The sequence below is a fragment of the Mytilus edulis genome, chromosome 8 (genome assembly GCF_963676685.1).
Source record: "Mytilus edulis chromosome 8, xbMytEdul2.2, whole genome shotgun sequence".
In the NCBI taxonomy this organism is placed as follows: Eukaryota; Metazoa; Mollusca; class Bivalvia; order Mytilida; family Mytilidae; genus Mytilus; species Mytilus edulis.
In genome coordinates, this window is record NC_092351.1 from 14,193,147 (window position 1) to 14,213,281 (window position 20,135).

At 30.4% G+C, this 20,135-nt stretch overlaps 1 protein-coding gene across 2 annotated transcripts; it reads left to right on the forward strand.

Annotated features, from left to right (window-relative positions):
• The first annotated feature begins 1,286 nt into the window (after positions 1-1,286).
• On the forward strand, positions 1,287-18,988 carry LOC139484860 (regulatory factor X-associated protein-like). Of its 2 annotated transcripts, XR_011655173.1 has the most exons (6): positions 1,287-1,463; positions 7,873-7,947; positions 8,759-8,919; positions 12,346-12,445; positions 17,883-17,990; positions 18,615-18,988. XR_011655173.1 is itself a non-coding variant. In XM_071268864.1 (4 exons), the coding sequence occupies exons 2-4, from the start codon at positions 12,377-12,379 to the stop codon at positions 18,711-18,713; spliced, it is 276 nt and encodes a 91-aa protein (XP_071124965.1). In that variant the 5' UTR covers positions 8,870-8,919; positions 12,346-12,376; the 3' UTR covers positions 18,714-18,988. The 2 variants fall into 2 exon arrangements, 1 of the variants encoding a protein (XP_071124965.1); XM_071268864.1 differs by lacking the exons at positions 1,287-1,463; positions 7,873-7,947 and having other exon boundaries at positions 8,870-8,919.
• Positions 18,989-20,135: the final 1,147 nt, after the last annotated feature.

Below are 20,135 nucleotides of genomic sequence, written 5' to 3' on the forward strand. Positions count from 1 at the left end.
TCAGATAGGGAGAATGAGCATTGATGCTGCACATAATAATGTACTTACCTCTATTTCTTCAGTCTTATAATCAGCTATAGGCATTGTTTTGAGAAAAAAAACCTCATTTATGTTTTGGACATTAAAACTTCTTCCTTGATGTAGAGAGGTCAAACTAGTATATTATAATTTGACTTATCTTCTTCAAAAGTTTGAATAAGTGTTACAGTTGGTGAATTTTAGTAAATGATTCACTACCAGTTTAAACGATTTTAATCCACATAACTAGCACTTGGTTGCATAAATATAAATCGCCTTACAAAATGTATAATACTATACCCTGTGTATTACGGAATCGATTATCACCGGGAAAATGCCGGTCAATGTCCCCGGAGGAAATTACCCGTTATTTTGAAGCTGTAGGGGTTAAAGACGGGACACTATTTGAATAACTGGTTTTTATCTCTATTCACTTAACTGTAGAAATCTTTTCTTTTTCTCACAGTAGGGTTATTATTTTGAAAGGTATGAATCTTATTTGCATCATGATAATATGTTTAGTCTCGGGGTTTTATTAGCATGAGTGCGAAAATTTAAATATCTTTTTAAAGTTAATAACTCGAAATTTTGAAGATTTTTTTAATACATATATTCATAAAACCAATGATTTTAATTAAATAGAATTTTCTTAACATTTAACTGCTGGATATATTTTGATAACGTTTTGAAATATGAATTATTTGTAGAATATTTATATTATTTTATGACAGAACTTTGCAACCTTGCTTTTTAATATCAAGCTATATATTATTATTAAAGTGTTTACATACAATAACTGTTCATAATTATTTATATGATCCTGAATTCTATATTTTGATATGAGCTACTAGTCTTTGAATGGATAAATACTTGTAACAATGTAAAGACAAAATTATAAGTAAATAATAAACTATGTCTGACCCTAGTACATGTACACAGTATTTACAGTGTTTAAACTAAATGATATTGTCTAGAAAGATGATATAGCGAAGCTATGAATTATAATGTAGATTTTAATGATTTGTCTGATGATGATAAATTTGTTTATTTATTTAAAAAAATAATTGTTATGGTATGGTTGCCAAAACCTGCTTTGATACTTTAAGTAGAAGAAATACCTTTTTATATTCTTAAAATGAAGTTTCAATATTATATCAAATATAAGATCATATCATAAGGTTTACCAGGGACTTTCTACATGTTCTACACAAATCCCTGATTGTACTTAATCTCCGGAACGCACACATAACTGAACGGATTTGGTCCCGATGCTTTAATTGTGCACTCATTTCCGGCTGAAGAAATGCATGTGCAACATTTTGTAAATATTCTTCAAAATGTCAATATATCACGACGAAGTTGAAATTGAAGATTTTGAATACGACGAAGACACAGAAACATATTACTTTCCTTGCCCTTGTGGTGACAAATTTCAAATAACAAAGGTAAATAGCTGGTAAAGAACAGAAGAACTGAAGAAAGCGAGATGTTTGTTTTACATCAACAAGAAAAAGAACATAGATATCATCGAAGTGTTTTCACTAATATGAGGCAGGCATTACCTTAGTCCGAGATTACTCTGATGTCCAACGGCTGTTTTGCCAGACAAGCTGGGGACTTTGGACATCAGACCTTGTCCCATATCAAAACACAGGCGCATGGGTCTATCATGCTATCATACAGATTTTTTTATTTTTTTTTATTAAAATATTCAATTTTCTATATTTATAATACATATCTATCACTTCTGTGCATGTCTCACCTAGTTTCGAGTGATTTAAACGACCCAGGTAAAAAAACCAATTTTACTATCCATACCAAGGACGTATAACTAACATAATATACGTCCTTGTCCATACTAAGAAACAAAAAGGCAACTAACTCAACGCCATTTTTCTGCTATCTATAAATAAATAGATTGACCTACCTGGATTCCCCAATGATTTCTCTAGGGAAACGTGCCTTCATTGCCGTCAGATCGCACACATCGTTGATATTTATTAAATTGGTATTGTTCGTAACATTTTTAGTCCATCTCCAGCATATAATAAAAAGATTTTAACTTTTTTGACTAATTTCAAATTTACGTGCCCGGAAGTTGACTGTTTTTCCCGAACTTTTGTTAAAGGGAAGTAATATTTTCCCGGACTTTTTCGGAACATCTCTCCAAGTACGTATGAAAATAATAAAGTGATACGATGATTTCCGAACTTTTACCAAAAAGGCGCAACTTTCCAATTGCCGGAAAAGAATCTGTCATCTTATTCAGTATATTGATTCATGATAATTTATAAATATACAAATACTCACACAAAATTGACTTATGAGAGGAACTAAAAAAAATTATTATATTCATACGTACTTGGAGAGATGTTCCGAAAAAGTCCGGGAAAATATTACTTCCCTTTAACAAAAGTTCGGGAAAAACAGTCAACTTCCGGGCACGTAAATTTGAAATTAGTCAAAAAAGTTAAAATCTTTTTATTATATGCTGGAGATTGACTAAAAATGTTACGAACAATACCAATTTGATAAATATCAACGATGTGTGCGATCTGACGGCAAGGAAGGCACGTTTCCCTAGAGAAATCGTTGGGGAATCCAGGTAGGTCTATCTATTTATTTATAGATAGCAGAAAAATGGCGTCGAGTTAGTTGCCTTTTTGTTTCTTAGTATGGATAGTAAAATTGGGTTTTTTCTCAGGGTCTTAAATCACTCTAAACTAGGTGAGACATGCACAGAAGTGATAGATATGTATTATAAATATAAAAAATTGAATATTTTAATACAAAAAAAATAAAAAAAATCTGTATCATAGACCCAAGCGCCTGTGATCAAAAAGTGGATATTTGCCCGTCCAAAATAGATGCGCTGCTTCATCGCTCCAGATACCAGGTTTCACCTACCTGCCACCAAGGACGTATATAAGTTATACGTCCTTGCTGCCACCCTTTATTTTCTTATATTCAGACATTTTCACAGTGAACCATCGTTTCAGACAATTTTACTTTTATTTTCAAAGAATATCACATGACCACGAGAATAAAGTTCAGATACATGCCAAGAATCTATACAAAATATTACAAAAATGAGGGTCTAGTCTAGCTGCATAAACATAAATGTGGTTTTTATAGGACTACAAAAATGGAAAATTTTTTGGTATGATGTTGGCGTCATCGTCGTCTGAAGACATTTGGTTTTGACACTATAACTAAAGTAAAAGTAAATAGAAATCTATGAAATTTAAACAGAAGGTTTATGACCATAAAAGGAAGGTTGGGATTGATTTTGGGAGTTATGGTCTCAACAGTTTAGGAATTAGGGGCCAAAAAGGGCCCAAATAAGCATTTTTCTTGGTTTTCGCACAATAACTTTAGTTTAAGTAAACAGAAATCTATGAAATTTTAGCATAAGGCTTATGAACACAAAAGGAAGGTTGGGGTTGATTTTGTTTAGAAACTAGGGGCCAAAAGGGTCCAAAATAAAACTTGGTTTGATTTCACCAAAAAATGAATTATTGGGGTTCTTTGATATGCCAAATCTAACCGTGTATTTAGATTCCTAATTTTTGGTCCCGTTTTCAAATTGGTCTACATTAAGGTCAGTTTGATTTTAACAAAAATTGAATTCTTGGGGTTCTTTGATATGCTGAATCTTAACATGTACTTAGTTTTTTGATTATGGGCCCAGTTTTCAAGTTGGTCCAAATCGGGGTCCAAAATTAAACTTTGTTTGATTTCAACAAAAATTGAATATATGGGATTCCTCGATATGCTGAATTTAACCATGTATTCAGATTTATGATATTTGGGCCCGGTTATAAAATTGGTCCACAGTGAGGTCTAAAGGGTCCAAAATTGAACTGTATTTGAATTCATCAAAAATTGAATTCTTGGGGTCCTTTGATATGCTGAATCTAAATGTAAGAGCCCACATGGCGCACGATATTTTTCACTTCAGTCGAAACGTTTAGATATCGTCAAATGAATTATCGATCGTGTTCTGTGCCGCCATGTGTGTGTGTAATAGGGTTCTTGGACAGAATAAATGGATTCGTCAAGTTTAACATGTTTTATTCATACAACATAAAAAAATTAACCCTGAAAGTACACAAATAACAAAACGTAAATACATAGACAGTACAGTGTACAAAGGGATATAACTCTAAATCATAAAACGGAAAGTACATGTATAAAATACGATAAACTAGCTCTTTTCTGTAAGAATACAACCAATACGATTTAAGTGAATATATTATAAATATATGAATTTAATCAAACTCAATTATCAACCAAGTCAGGATTAAGTGCTACATTATGTCCAATTATGTTACGCTACTCATTCATAGATTTATGAATTACTCATTCATAGATTTATGAATGAACTATTTCTTACTATAATGTTAACATGTAATAATTGACATACAGGTAACTACTATTCAGAAGACACAAACAATACATATACTGAACTAAAATTAAATAGACAAACACAGACAATACAGTAAACTAAAAATACATGTAACACTGATCTTACCATGTATATGGTACAAAGGTTTATCTCCGTATTTGGAAACATCACCAGATCACTAGAATATGAAGATATTCTGGTCTTGTTAAAAATACAAATATAACCTACATAAGTCTAATGAACTAACTATATCAGCATAGCATTTATAAACAATAAGTAAGATGTTCAGTAGACATTGCTTTAGACCTTTTATAATAATAAAATAATTGTACCAATACATGTATCATTAATATATCTATGATATATTATTTCTCTGAGTTCATGAAAATACTTCTTTAAAATAAAATATCTATCATTCATGCACAATCATTCTGACTTATTCAAAATACATTTTCTCTCAGATTCAAACTAAAGGAATACTGTGCAAATATTAAAGACTTAGAAATATTAGTAACTGACCTGATTCATATGGAATAAGTGTCCAGAATATTAAACTATATAACTATTTAAATATGGCTGCTACATGTAAAGCTTTCTCTCAAGGTATATCAAAAAGAGTGGCAAAAACTATGAACTTAATGACTGTGACCAATAGTAGACAAGATAATATGACACATGACTGACTGACTAATGAACCAGAAAAATAGAGTAGAACTGTACTAAGATATAAGAGAATAGAAGAATTGATGAACTCTTAATAAACATATAATAAAACTACTAATTAATATTAATTATTCTAAAAGAAAATAAATATTAATGCTAAACACTCTACCACATGTGTACACAACTGTGTAATGTTCCTCCAATAATAGGAGCACCTATATATTTTTGGGACGTCTCCGATGTTTCCCTATCATAATAGAACCATGCGGTCTAACTGATAACCCGAAAAACGTAATTAACCATCATTCATGATATATTTTTTTGTAAACAACTTTAAAGGAGTAGGTCCGGTAAGGACCGATTTTGGCCTCAAATTTCAGGTTCATCTGACGAAAGATTTTGACCACTTTTTAAACACTTAAGTGTCTATTTTATTTGAATTAATTAGTTTATGTGAAAGATTTTAACAGATTTAGTCATTAAAAACGATCCGATTCAAGCTCAAATATGAAAAATCTACCTAATATGCCGAAAAATGTCACTTTTCAGATGGTTTTTGGCAAAAATGAAAGTGGCCGCATCCGTGTTCATCCTCAACCCTTATATATGTTATGTATTATCATAAAATACAACTTATATTTTAATATTAAGGATGAACACAAATGCGGCCACTTTTGTTTTACACGAAAACCGTCTAAAATTTAACTAAAATGCTAGAATTATGAGGATTTCAGTAATTTAGCATGACTTAATGGTGCTAGTACCGGATATATGTGCATTGTATTGTCAAAATCAGCCCATATTTATGTAGCAGAAGCATTCTACTGTCCAATAAATAACTAAAGGTTTACATTTTAACAATTTTGTAAAACTGTTAATTTTGGGGCCAAAAAGGGGTCTTACTGAACCTACTCCTTTGTGAATTTTGGCTAGTACAGAGGAGATTTAACTCTAATAATAATCTCTTTTAGTTTAGCTTGTTATTATTTCGATTGAAGAACCCCAAAAACTTTAGGAATATAGTTTTTGTCTCCATAAAAGACGCTTAACTGTCCTTGTCATTTTTTGGTCTTTGGCTCGTTTTGACATTTGGTTAACATGACTTCAGCGATTTGTTGTTTTGTTCTATGGATTAATGGTACTCTATACTGTTGTCACCGTTATGAAGTAATAATAATACAAGAAATGCAGAGGAAATGCCTGAAATGTCCTCTGATACGGAACGTCTGGAATAAGTATGGTATCGACGAAGACCCAAATTTAATGTACAAAAAAAAACATGAACATGAACAAGGCAACAGTACCGGTTTAAACATTGTAAATTAAGGTTGACTTAAATATTGTTGGGGTTGGAAGAAGTTATGATATATTCATTGAAATTGAAATTACAAAATCACAGGAACAATATCCATGATTTTATTTAAAATCATAAAGGTAAGTATTAACACCTCTTTGCCAAAATATACTGATACTTCTTTTTTTAACAGAAGTCAATTTAAATGGCCCACTCATTTGACAACATTGCCGATTATTTTTTTAAATGGCCCATTGAATTTATTTTTGAGGGGCCCTGTCCCCATAGTGAAAAAAACCTTCTAGATCACTGATATTTAGATTTTGGATATTGGAATACATGTACCACAAAGGAATGGTAAGAAGTGTCTTTGGGAGTTACATGTATGGCTCAAACCGTTAAGGAATAAGGTGCAAAAAAGGGGGGAAAAGGGTTTCCAGGTTAGTGGACAATTGCTTAAGTACAAAACATAATTTAAAAGCAGTGTAAGGTTGGAAATTGTAATTCATTTGAATATCTCACCAAAACTGCTTTAAAATTATGCATATTGGAAATTTGCCAAAAACTTTATTATTAATAATTCCAGTGAAAATTTGCCAATAACTTTAGTTTAATGAACTTCATTGGAAATTTGGCAATATAAAATGTTGCTGATGAAGCTTTTTCGTTTATTTCACCTAAACTGCTTTTAAATTATGTATATTGGAAATTTGCTAATATAAAATGTTGCTGATGAAGCTTTTTTGTTTATTTTTTAGCCTTGATTATTGTAGTTTCAAGACAATAAATTGGAGTTATCTTTCTTTGTCCAGAATGGTTGTTGAATCACCTTAAATCAATGCTTTATGAAATATTCTTTGAAAATTGGAGTTATCTTTCTTTGTCCAAAATAGTAGTTGAATCAACTTAAATCAATGCTATATACAATATATAACATGCAATATTCACTTTTACTACCAACTAATAAATTAAAACGATCTTTACCATTCAGTGATTTATACAAGCACTTTTTTATATTTTAATATTTATGATGTTTTTAAATGAGGGTAGTTATTGTTGCAAACTCCATTAGAAATTTGAATTGAGATCAGTTTTGGAATAAAGGAAAGGGGGATGTGAAAAAAAAAATTGTGGGGGGGGGGGGTTAAATTTTTCTCATTTCAGATTTTCAGAAATAAAAAGAAAATTTCTTCAAACATTTTTTTGAGAGGATTAATATAATGAATATTCAACAGCATAGTGAATTGCTCAAAGGCAAACAATTTTTTTAAAGTTCATTAGACCACATTCATTCTGTGTAACTTAGCCAATTTAATGTCTGTCTGCAACACTTCAAATACTTATGTTTGTGTCTACAAGTGAACAACACTACCATATGTTTAAATCTACACATGTCTTGAACAGTTATAAAATATAACATAAAAAATAAAGCTTGTGCTGTCTGAAATCTAAAGACAAGGGTTACATTATATATGTTTGATTCATGTAGGAAGAATTACAAAGTGGTGAAGATGTAGCAAAGTGTCCTAGCTGTTCACTAATGGTAAAAGTTATATATGATATAGTAAGTATAATTGTCAGAAAAATTCTGATAAACATGGAAATTTGAAATATATATATATATCTTGTTACTGAAAACTAAAGCATCACATCCTTAACATACATGTATATAAAAAAGAAGATGTGGTATGATTGCCAATGAGACAACTCTTCACAATAGACCAAATGACACAGAAATTAACAACTATAGGTCACGGTACAGCCTTCAACAGTGAACAATGAGCAAAGCACACACCACATAGTCAGCTATAAAAGGCCCTGAAATGACCAATATAAAACAATTCAAACGAGAAAACCAACAGCCTAATTTATGTACAAAAAAATGAACAAAAAACAAATATGTAACACATCAACAAACGACAACCACTAAATTACAGGCTCCTATGAACTTGGGACTATAATCTATAAGAAATCCAATTCAGATAGCATCAATTGAAAAAATATAGCATCACATTAAAAAAATATAGCATCACATTACCATGATGCTAAAAGACCTTGGGAGAGAATACTGCTACATTCACCTTTTGTTTGTCTGCTGATGGACATAAAGGGGAAGAGATGAGATTTAGTAAAAAAAACCTAAAAACTTTTTATGATGCTTATGTTTGAAAAGTTCTTGTTTCAATGTAAGGTGATCAATCTTCAGGGGTAATTCATATTTTGAATAAAATTATAAGAAGTGATGCATCTAAGATGTCTAACTGAAGAGTTAACTTGAAGTGTATTTATACAGTATAAAGGGTTTTTCATTATAGTCAATTTGTAGTTAAGTTTAAAAGAAAATTATTTTAATCAATGTATTTCATTTCTTTCAGGATGAGTTTCTTGAAGAAGAAGAAGTTATACCTCTTACCACAAAAGTTGAACTACAAAAAGCCTAAATTGTGTGAAATCATTCATCTTAACAATTTTAAGAACATTGATTTTGTGATATAACCTTGGCAGATTTATACTACAAGTCTTTCAGTATTTAAGCGTAAGCTATTTACATGTACTATATGGTGGAATTGAAGGTTTTTGCTAATTTTTTGCATTACACAAACAAAAGCAGGGTATATATATTCTAAATTTACACACATTTGTCAAACTTGCTTTTCCAGCAAAAAAAATTGACATGTTTGATGATGAAGACAAATTTTCTGATTAAAATTTGTCGTTTGTGTTTCTGTCTATTGTGGTTGGTCTTTTCATTGTCACTTCTAAATACATACTAAATTATCAAATATCTATTGTGTTTTACTTTCTCCCTGGAGTCGGTTTCACAAAAAAACTTACGACAAAGATTGGTCTTAAGTCATGAACAATGCAGTATACTTACAATCAATCGTAGTCCTAAGTTTTTTAAGGAAACTGACTCCTGATTTGAATTTAAGTAATATGAAGTGACCAATTTATATCTTCTTTTTGTATTCCTGTCCAAATGAAGTGTGGTCATACTTTGCCATCACTTGTCTTTGTCACTCCGGTGTAAACTATTTCAAACATCTTCTACTCTGAAACTACTGAACCATTTCAAACCAAACTTAAGCGGAATGATCCTTAGGGTATCTAGAATAAAGTTTGTATTTTATTTTCTGTTTTGTCAAAAAACATGGCAAAAAATAAAACATATTGGTATAATAATGTTTTTGGCTCTTAACTCAAAAACCGAAGCATTTAGCGTAAAGCTGACATGGGAGTCAAATTGTTCATTAGGTCAAGTTCTATCAACCATGAAATTTTCAGATGAATCTAACAACCCATTGTTGGGTGGCTGCCACTGTGTCAATTGGTATTTTTAAGGAAATTTTACAGTTTTTGGTTATTATTTTGAATATAACAAATGACAAGATAAACTGAAAACAAAAAATGTCCAGTAAAGTAAGATCTACAAATAAGTGTATACTACCAAAATTGTCAATTGACTCCTTAAGGAGTTATTGTCCTTTAAAGACAATTTTTCACAATTTGTTCATCTAGTTTGCTTTCTTTAAAAAAATCTCCTTTGAAACTGTTGAATCTATTACAGCCAAACTTGGGCTAAATGAGTTTCAGAGTAAATACTGTAAATTTTGTATTTCATTTCCTTGTATGTCAACTAACATAGCCACTTTGGCTAAAATGGAACATAGGGATGAAATGCTTTTTTTGCTTTTGAAGAAAATATGATAGGTACATAGAATATTTAAATGAATTTTTTTAGCCACTCATTAATCCATATATTGAAAAGCAAAAATAATCATTGATGAAGGATTTAAGCAAAAAATTACAGGTGATCGGATTCAGGTTCTTGAGAGCCTCTTGTTTATCCTCTTGTTTTTGTCTTGTTTTCTTTATGTATTTTTAAAATGGACTTGAATTAAAGACAATTTATTATTTTGAATATAACAAATGATAAGATAAACTGAAAAAATAAAAAATGTTCCATTTTAGCCAAAGTGGCTATGTTGTTTGACATACAATGAAATGAAATACAAAATTTACAGTATTTACTCTGAAACTCATTTAGCCCAAGTTTGGCTGAAACAGATTCAACAGTTTCAAAGGAGAAGATGTTTTAAAGAAAGCAAACTAGATGAATAAATTGTTAAACAATTATGAAAAGCCTATTGATCTGTAAAATATTAGTTTTATTAATATTATTGAATAGTGATTTGAGTAAAAAAGAATTTAAGATAAATCTTTGGCCTGAAAATCGTTTTGAATTTAATTGGTTTAATTAGAATTTACCATCATATAAAACAGTGCATTCAAATTGTAAAATCCCCTTCCCTTAGAAACTAGCTAATATTTGTACATTTAATAGTACTTGTATTCTTTAATTTATTTCCATTAGTAATGATTACAGAATGAAGGAGATTTTACTAAATTTTACAATCTTTTTTTATTCTCTTTGAAGTTTAGTATATATGACCAATAAAAAAATCAACAAAATACTGTGATTGTGCAGTTTCTCTTTGAGGATCAAAACGGGTATAAGCTTGGAAAAAAGTTTTACATTTAATGGAAATTATGAATATTATCTTTGAACTGCAGTGCATTTATGCCTTTTTACATGAACCATAAACAATAACAGCTTTTCATTTATCAAAGAAGAAAATAAGGAAAAAGTTTGCACAAAATAACCTTTGTCCTATGGTGGAGTCTTCTGTCTGATAAATCGGAATTTAACTGTAACATCTCACTTATAGAAAAATGAAGTGATATTTATTACACATTAAACGTTACTTCTATAGACTTAATTATAATTTTTGCAGACTTATAGACCACTTTACAATATCTGTGTAAATATGAAATTGTAGCTTAATTGATTTAGTTACGCTGCATAAATTGAATTTTGTTTAATCAGTGATGTAATAAATTATAAAGAAAAATTTATGATCAAATTATGATTTGTAATTTTTTTTGTAGTAAATGTTTGAAATATAGGTCAATTATATTAAACTCAAAATTCACAGTAAATTTTCTGCACTTAACATATTTTACATGTGTACAGTTTGAATAGAGTTGTCAGTTTTTTTAAGTATTTCTGTTAAATTGTAATAAGGTCAATTTGATTTATAATGTTATTTATTGTACAATGTTGTCAACATCCATTTGCAGTTTATTTGGTATACAGGTATATGTTCAATTCCTGTTGATCAATCTTTATAAAAAGTAAATATTGTTCATTTTATCAGATGAAGAAAGAGCTTGTATAGGTAATTGCTACAACACTATTCCTTTCCTCTTTCGAAAGTAGTATAGAACATGTTGAAAAGGACACAAAATCTTGTGGTTGTGTTTTTAATTAATATTTTTAATGCCCCACTTTGGAGCATTATGTCTGTGCATCTGTTCGTTCATCTGTTCGTTCCTCAAATAAAGAATAAATCTCCTTATTCAAATAAATCAATTTGCTATTGGATTTCAAAATTGAAATTCTCTGATCTTAAAAAGTAAATTAAAATTTACAAAATAACCAGGATAACTGTTTACACATTATTTAAAAAATACACTTTTACATTACTGGGCACATATTGTAAAGAAATATTAACATTGACTAAAAATGTGCAATGCATTATCTGAAAATTTAGAAAAAGTGTCTATAAAGACTACATGTAAAGTTCCGACCAAAGACAAAAAGCAGATAACAGCTGAAGGCCACCAATGGGTCTTCAATGCAGCGAGAAAATATTGCACCCAGAGGTGTGCTTAATGCTACAAGTAAATATATCAGGCTCTAATGATTATGAATTTAATATTATGATGTTATAAAAACATTTCAAACAGAAATTTAAAATAATTTGTACATTTATATGGAAAAATGCAAAAAAAAGTCAATCAGACATAGGCTTTCTTGAAAATACCAGTAATGTTGTAGCCTTGTTCAAGGGTAGAAGTTGTTAATGTCATACTGTATCTAGTATTTTGTCTTTAACAGGTATATTTGCAGTGAGTATTGTAACTTTGAAATGGAACCAAAGAGTACAGAAAACACACAACAGAATTGTTCCTCAGGGAAAGATCACATGAAACAGAAGGTAATATTCAGCTTTTTTTATCAAAAAATTAAGATAAATATATGTGAGTCTGATTAATTCAATATACCGGTACTGTAGTCATCATAGTAATGATTTTAAATATATGTTCACCTGGAGAACTTAACTTTAAATGTTTACCCTACATGCTTGCAACACTATACATGCTTGAATAAACATGCTATCTGTCTTCATTAGAGAAAGATGGTACCCATACTCATAGAGTGGGTGGTGAACTGCAATGATCTTGTAATATCCCTGTCTTTTTAGCTCACCTGGCCAGAAGGGCCAAGTGAGCTTTTCTCATCACTTGGTGTCCGTCGTCTGTAAACTTTTACAAAAATCTTCTCCTCTGTAACTACTGGACCAAATTTAACCAAACATGGCCAAAATCATTATTAGGGTATTTAGTTTAAAAATTGTGTCCGGTGTCCTGGCCAACCAACCAAGATGGCTGCCATGGCTAAAAATAGAACATAGGGGTAAAATGCAGTTTTTGGCTTATAACTCAAAAACCAAAGCATTTAGAACAAATCTGACATGAAGTAAAATTGTTTATCAGGTCAAGATCTATCTGCCCTGAAATTTTCAGATGAATCGGACAACCTGTTGTTAGGTTGCTGCTCCTGAATTGGTAATTTTAAGGTTAGTAATTTTGCTGTTTTTGGTTATTATCATGAATATTATTATAGATGGAGATAAACTGTAAACAGCAAAAATGTTCAGCAAAGTAAGATTTACAAATTAGTCAACATGACCGAAATGGTCAGTTGACCCCTTTAGGAGTTAATGCCCTTTATAGTAAATTTTTAACCATTTTTCATAAATCTTAGTTATCTTTCACAAAAATCTTCTCCTCTGAAACTACTGGGCCAAATTGAACTAAACTTGGCCACTATCATCATTGGGGTATCTAGTTTAAAAATTGTGTCCGGTGACCAGGCCAACCAACCAAGATGGCCACCATGGCTAAAAATAGAACATAGGGGTAAAATGCAATTTTTAGCTTATAACTCAAAAAACCTGCCCCTGAATTGGTAATTTTAAGGAAATTTTGCAGTTTTTATACGACCGCAAAAATTTTAATTTTGGTCGTATATTGGTATCACGTTGTCGTCGTCGTCGTCGTCGTCCGAATACTTTTAGTTTTCGCACTCTAACTTTAGTAAAAGTGAATAGAAATCAATGAAATTTTAACACAAGGTTTATGACCACAAAAGGAAGGTTGATTTTGGGAGTTTTGGTCCCAACATTTTAGGAATAAGGGGCCAAAAAGGACCCAAATAAGCATTTTCTTGGTTTTCGCACTATAACTTTAGTTTACACAGAGAGGATGTAATCTCATACTCCCTACACTGTGAAAAAACTTGGTGTCACACCAGGAAACTCCAGCAACACTCTCCAAATCTTGGGAGGAAATTGGGAGAAACTTGGAGTAATTCCTCCCTAAAACTCCTTAATTGTTTATTACCTTGGTGTGGTTTCTCCCAACACCATGATTTTTATTGCTATGTTTACCTTTGAAGTGTGCCAGTAGTTGTTGACTACAATAAACATTTCTTATGTTTCCTGGACAGTCACAAAAACTATGAAAAGTGTGAGATTTGTTAAATTTGATCAGAGATATATTATAATCTGATTTTATTAAAGAATCCTGCACAACGTACTTTATTTATTAAAAATATATTTAGCATTTGTTCTAACAGTGTTGGTTTTTCATACCCAAGAAACATAATTAAAACAAACAAATAATCACCTGTAAGTGGAGTATGATTAATAGAAAATAAAGACATATATTTTAATTGAATTTATTAAAATCTTTTTTTTAAATTTAAATAATAAATGAAGATTATATAAATATAATATGTATGAAATTTACCTACATTATTTTATTTTATTCATTTTTTTTGTATCATTACTATTATTTTTTAAACCATGTATATATTAATATTTATATGTTTAAACTGACTATAAATACAACTTATTGTAAATATCAAGTTGCCATTCTTAATTATGAGATTATGCAAGAATGTAAATAATTTTCCAATCTAAAAATACTTTTTGTATATAATTTTTTTTAAATCATTTCATTAACCTTTTTTTTATAGCTTTCAGAAATAAAACTAAATAGGAAATGATTGAAATAGGAAGAAGTGAGAGAATAGTTGACATGTAATTATATGACACTGTCAGACCATGCAGTCATGCTTTGTTGATTTTTATTACTTTTACCTGCAATCAACAGGTCATAAAACCCTCCAAGATGGGAGTAATTACTTGGTGTTTTTTGGGAGGGAAATCTGTGTTTCACAGTGTGACACTGTGTTACACCAGAATCAGTGTTGAGAGTATGAGATTACATCCTCTCTGTGTGTACTGTAAGTGAATAGAAATCTATGAAATTTTGACACAAGGTTTATGACCCCAAATGGAAGGTTGGGTTTGATTTTGAGAGTTTTGGTTCTAACAGTTTAGGAATTAAGGGCCAAAAAAGGGCCCAAATAAGCATTATTCTTGGTTTTCGCACAATAACTTTAGTATAAGTAAATAGAAATCAATGAAATTTAAACACAAGGTTTATGACCATAAAAGGAAGATTGGGTTTGATTTTGGGAGTTTTGGTCCTAACAGTTTAGGAATAAGGGGCCCAAAGGGTCCAAAATTGAACTTTGTGTGATTTCATCAAAAATTGAATAATTGGGGTTCTTTGATATGCCAAATCTAACTATGTATGTAGATTCTTAATTTTTTGTCCCGTTTTCAAATTGGTCTACATTAAGGTCCAAAGGGTCCAAAATTAAACTTAGTTTGATTTTAACAAAAATTGAATCCTTGGGGTTCTTTGATATGCTGAATTTAAAAATGTACTTAGATTTTTAATTATTGGCCTAGTTTTCAAGTTGGTCCAAATGGGGGTCCAAAATTAAACTTTGTTTGATTCAATCAAAAATTGAATAAATGGGTTCTTTGATATGCCAAATCTAACTGTGTATGTAGATTCTTAATTTTTGGTCCAGTTTTCAAATTGGTCTACATTAAGGTCCAAAGGGTCCAAAATTAAACTAAGTTTGATTTTAACAAAAATTAAATTCTTGGGCTTATTTGATATGCTTTATCTAAATATGTACTTTGATTTTTGATTATGGGCCCAGTTTTCAAGTTGGTCCAAATCAGGATTCCATATCAAGTATTGTGCAATAGCAAGAAATTTTCAATTGCACAGTATTGCACAATAGCAAGAAATATCTAATTGCACAATATTGTGCAATAGCAATTGATTTTCAATTGGAGTTATCTTTCTTTGTATAGAATAGTAGTTGATAATATATGTTGGAAATTTTCCAGACATGACTATGATGTCATTTTCTATTTTTATTTGCCAATAACTTTATGTAAATAACTTCATTGGAAATTTGCCAATATAAAATGTTGCTGATGAAGCTTTCTTTCCTTATCTTATCTAAAATGTTTTTAGATAATGTATGTTGGACATTTGCCAGACATGACTATGATGTCATTTTCTATTTTTATTTGCCAATAACTTTATGTAAATAACTTCATTGGAAATTTGCCAATATAAAATGTTGCTGATGAATTTTTTTTTATTGTTTTATACAATAAACAATGTATATTCACTTTTACTACCAACCAATCTTTACCATTCAGTGATAACAAGCACTTTATTTTACATTTTAATATTTTATGATGTATTTAAAAGAGTAGTTATTGTTGCAAACTCCATTAGAAATTTGAATTGATATCAGTTTTGGAAAAAGGGAAAAGGGGATGTGAAAAAAAGGGGGGGGGGGTTTAAATTTTTCTCATTTCAGATTTCATAAATAAAAAGAAAATTTCTTCAAACATTTTTTTGAGAGGATTAATATTCAACAGCATAGTGAATTGCTCAAAGGCAAAAATAACTTTTAAGTTCATTAGACCACATTCATTCTGTGTCAGAAACCTATGCTGTGTCAACTATTTAATTTTAGATTTAAAAAGTTTGAAGAAGAAATCTTTAATTGATTTGTAAAATCTTGACATTTGTTTTGTGTAAAAAAAAACCATGTAATGTCAAAAATTTGATCACAATCCAAATTCAGAGCTGTATCACGCTTGAATGTTTTGTCCATACTTGCCCCAACTGTTCAGGGTTCGACCTCTGCGGTCGTATAAAGCTGCGCCCTGCGGAGCACCTGGTTTGTTATTATCTTGAATATTATTATAGATAGAGATAAACTGTAAACAGCAATAATGTATAGCAAAGTAAGACCTAAAAATAAGTGAACATGACCAAAATGGTCAACTGACCCCCTAACATGCCTAAGGAGTTATTTTGTTTTCCTTTATAGTCAATTTTTAACAATTTTTATAAAATTTGTTAATTTTTACTAACATTTTCCACTGAAACTACTGGGCCAAGTTCATTATAGATTAGATAGAGATAATTGTAAACAGCAAGAATGTTCAGTAAAGTAAGATGTACAAACACATTACTATCACCCAAACACAATTTTGTCATGAATCTATCTGCGTCCTTTGTTTAATATTCACATAGACCAAGGTGAGCGACACAGGCTCTTTAGAGCCTCTAGTTTACATTTGAGTAACATATGTATACCATATAAGGGGTTTTCAAATCTGATGGCAGTCACTTTCTGATTGACTATAATTAAGAAGTTTTATTATATAGATATAAGAAGATGTTGTATGAGTGCCAATGAGACAACTCTCCATGCAAGTCACAATTTTTAAAAGTAAACCATTATAGGTCAAAGTATAGTCTTCAACATGGAGCCTTGACTCACTCACTCAAAGCAACAATATACCCATATTATGGAATAACTTTTATCTGGTAACCTTGATACTTTAAAATGTGTATAAATAAAATCTGAAAGTGCCTTAACAAAACTTGCAAACAGTTACAAAAGACTTTACCTTGTTATCTCAGTTTTTATGTACAATAACATTATATATAAAACTGGATATTTAAAGGCAAAATGATTCCTTTAAATCATGCCAGTATCAAGCACAGACAACAGGTAGGACAGTACCCTTTATAGAGACTTATAGTCCACCACCATTTATTCCAATCATAGGCAACATATTGATAGTATAAATAACGCCAATTTCATTTGCGTTATAGTGCAACAAAACTAACTGAAAACATATTTGAATCATCATTAGTACTGTACACCAGAGAACATAATTTTACATTATTGCTTTTCAGACTGTATTATTTCAAATTATTTAAACTTAAAGAATTAGCCATTATTATACATGGAGAAAGACCCTGAAATAAACCATCACTGATATACCAGTTAACATTAACTAGAGATACTCCAGGAATCTGGTATGCTCACCTGGCATCTATTTTATTTTCAGTTATAACCAGGTTTTGGTTTACACCATTATAATAATGTTTTGGAGCATATGTTTATAGGTGAAATCAGAATCTACAGTTAGTAAACAAGACAGTGATATACAAGGAGGAACAACAGAGCTTCTCAATCCCAGTGTGTTAGATGAAGTACTAGCAGAAAAGAAACTGGTAATTTATTTAAAGGTCTATGGGGAGATAACTCCACCGCAGTTCTGAACAGTGGGTATCACCATCTATATGTTTGAGTTTTGTAAAAGTATGAACAAGTGGCAATGTATAGTCTATGGAAATTTGCTTCCTTTATAATATTTGACTTATATCAGATTTTTCATTCATGTGTGACATTAATCATTTGAAATTGTCCATTTTGAAGAATATCCTGATAACTGGCTCATAACTGAAGCCATATTGTTAAAAAAGAACAGCAAGCTTGACACATCTTATGATAACTTAAGTTTACTTAATTTTGTATAATTCTAACTTGATTTATCTTTCCTGACCAGTTGATTATTTTCATTTAATCAACGTATGGTTCTTTTGATCTCAGCTCTTCATTAGTCAAAATTTGTTTATGACGTCAACTTGTCTTGCTTTCCTCTGAAATTCCTATTGTAACATCATGAAAAAAAGGCAACCATGCCTGATGAACTCATGTAAAAAGAACACATCTTTTTGAGTTGCATTATTACAAACTGTTTGCTAATTATTTATTCTTTAATCTGCTACTACTATGACATTGTTGTATTTGGATATATACACACATATATGTAAATGATTTGTTTTGTCTTACAGGCTTTAATGAGGTCCCCAGAAGTGATGAAGTTTTTACAGTCACAACAATCAGAACTGGCAAAACAAAGCAAAGATACAAACAAAGACGATGATGATTAATTACAATTATATAATCAAATCTTGCACTGTTTAATGTAGCTGACATACTGTATAAATATAGGGTGTGATCGTCCCTTCATTAAACACAATCATGGACTGAATGGAATTTAATTTATAAAATGTAACAAAAGGATTTTTTTTTAACTTTTAAATCAATGGCATGTTATTTGTTGCTTAAACCATTTTTCAAAATATTATTTTGAAATACCTCGTTTTATGCCTTTTATCAATAACAATGTGTTTTAATTTATGTAAATAATAAAGGGTACCGTGCATTCCTGTGTCGTGCTTGCCCCTGCTGCAATCAGTGTAAAAGTGTAATATTGACTGTCCAAAAATTGAGTGAATTTATCAAAAAAAAGAATGGACAAATAAGTGAGAAAAATCAAAATTATTAAGAAGCTTCTGTCAAAGTTTTGTAAATTCCACAATGGTTTGGCAATTCTAAACTTTGAAAATTGCATTCTGTTGTATGCCAATTAAATGTATCATATATCGAATGTGCTTACATCATTAATGACCCAAACCCCTGTTCAAAAATTTAATTTCACTTCTTACCTTTTCTCATTTCAAGGATTACATCTAGGAATAGAGGGATTATGCCTTGTTAATCCTAAATATTTCCACTTGTTTAATGCTTATATTTACACAACAACAAAAAACAGTCATATTCAGGCTGGGATGAGGAATACCTTTGGAAAGAATTGACATACATGTATCATAATATGTCATGTAGGTTTCCATTCCTAAGACTACAATCAACCTAAATATGCATGAACTATTTGCCACTGGACATTAGTCAACCAACAATCAATCAAATCTTAGACTACAAAATCACCCTGTCATTGAGTCAACAGACTTTAAATTCAATGTATTACTGCCCAGAGTCATTTCCAAAACTCCTCTGATACATAGTTTTTTCTTGACTTCAACAAAAGTTGCAGAAAGCTAAACATAGGGACTGGTGTCAATTGTTTAGTTCTAAAGGAACTACTTGTGACAGATCATAGATGTTTAATATGAAGTTGTATAACTATCAATACATATCAGGTTGATGCCTATTTCAAGGCCCTGCCTCCTAGATCATGATCCTGCAACTTTCAATAAATTAGCACTTTTCTGTGATAAGTTTTCTGCTCAAATTAGTTTGATGGAAATACATCAACAATTGTTTAGTATTCTGCTTAAGTAACTGTAAATTCAGTAATTATTGCATACATTTATTATTGTGATTTTGTCATTTTCGTCTAAAATGCAATTTTAATTTGTGCAATATTGAGAAAAATCTTTTATAACAAATTTCAAAATGTGAGTTAAAACTATTGTGATTATAACCCTGTCACATTTTTTGTAATAATAAATACATCACAATAACTTGTGATTTTACAGTAGTATGATAGGAACTACTTGTGATAGACCATA

Coding starts and splice junctions, on each gene's coding strand:
- LOC139484860 (XM_071268864.1), top strand. CDS start 12,377: ATGGAACCAAAGAGTACAGAAAACACACAACAGAATTGTTCCTCAGGG. Junction 12,446..17,882: donor AAGATCACATGAAACAGAAG/GTAATATTCAGC, acceptor ATATGTTTATAG/GTGAAATCAGAATCTACAGT. Junction 17,991..18,614: donor TACTAGCAGAAAAGAAACTG/GTAATTTATTTA, acceptor TTTGTCTTACAG/GCTTTAATGAGGTCCCCAGA.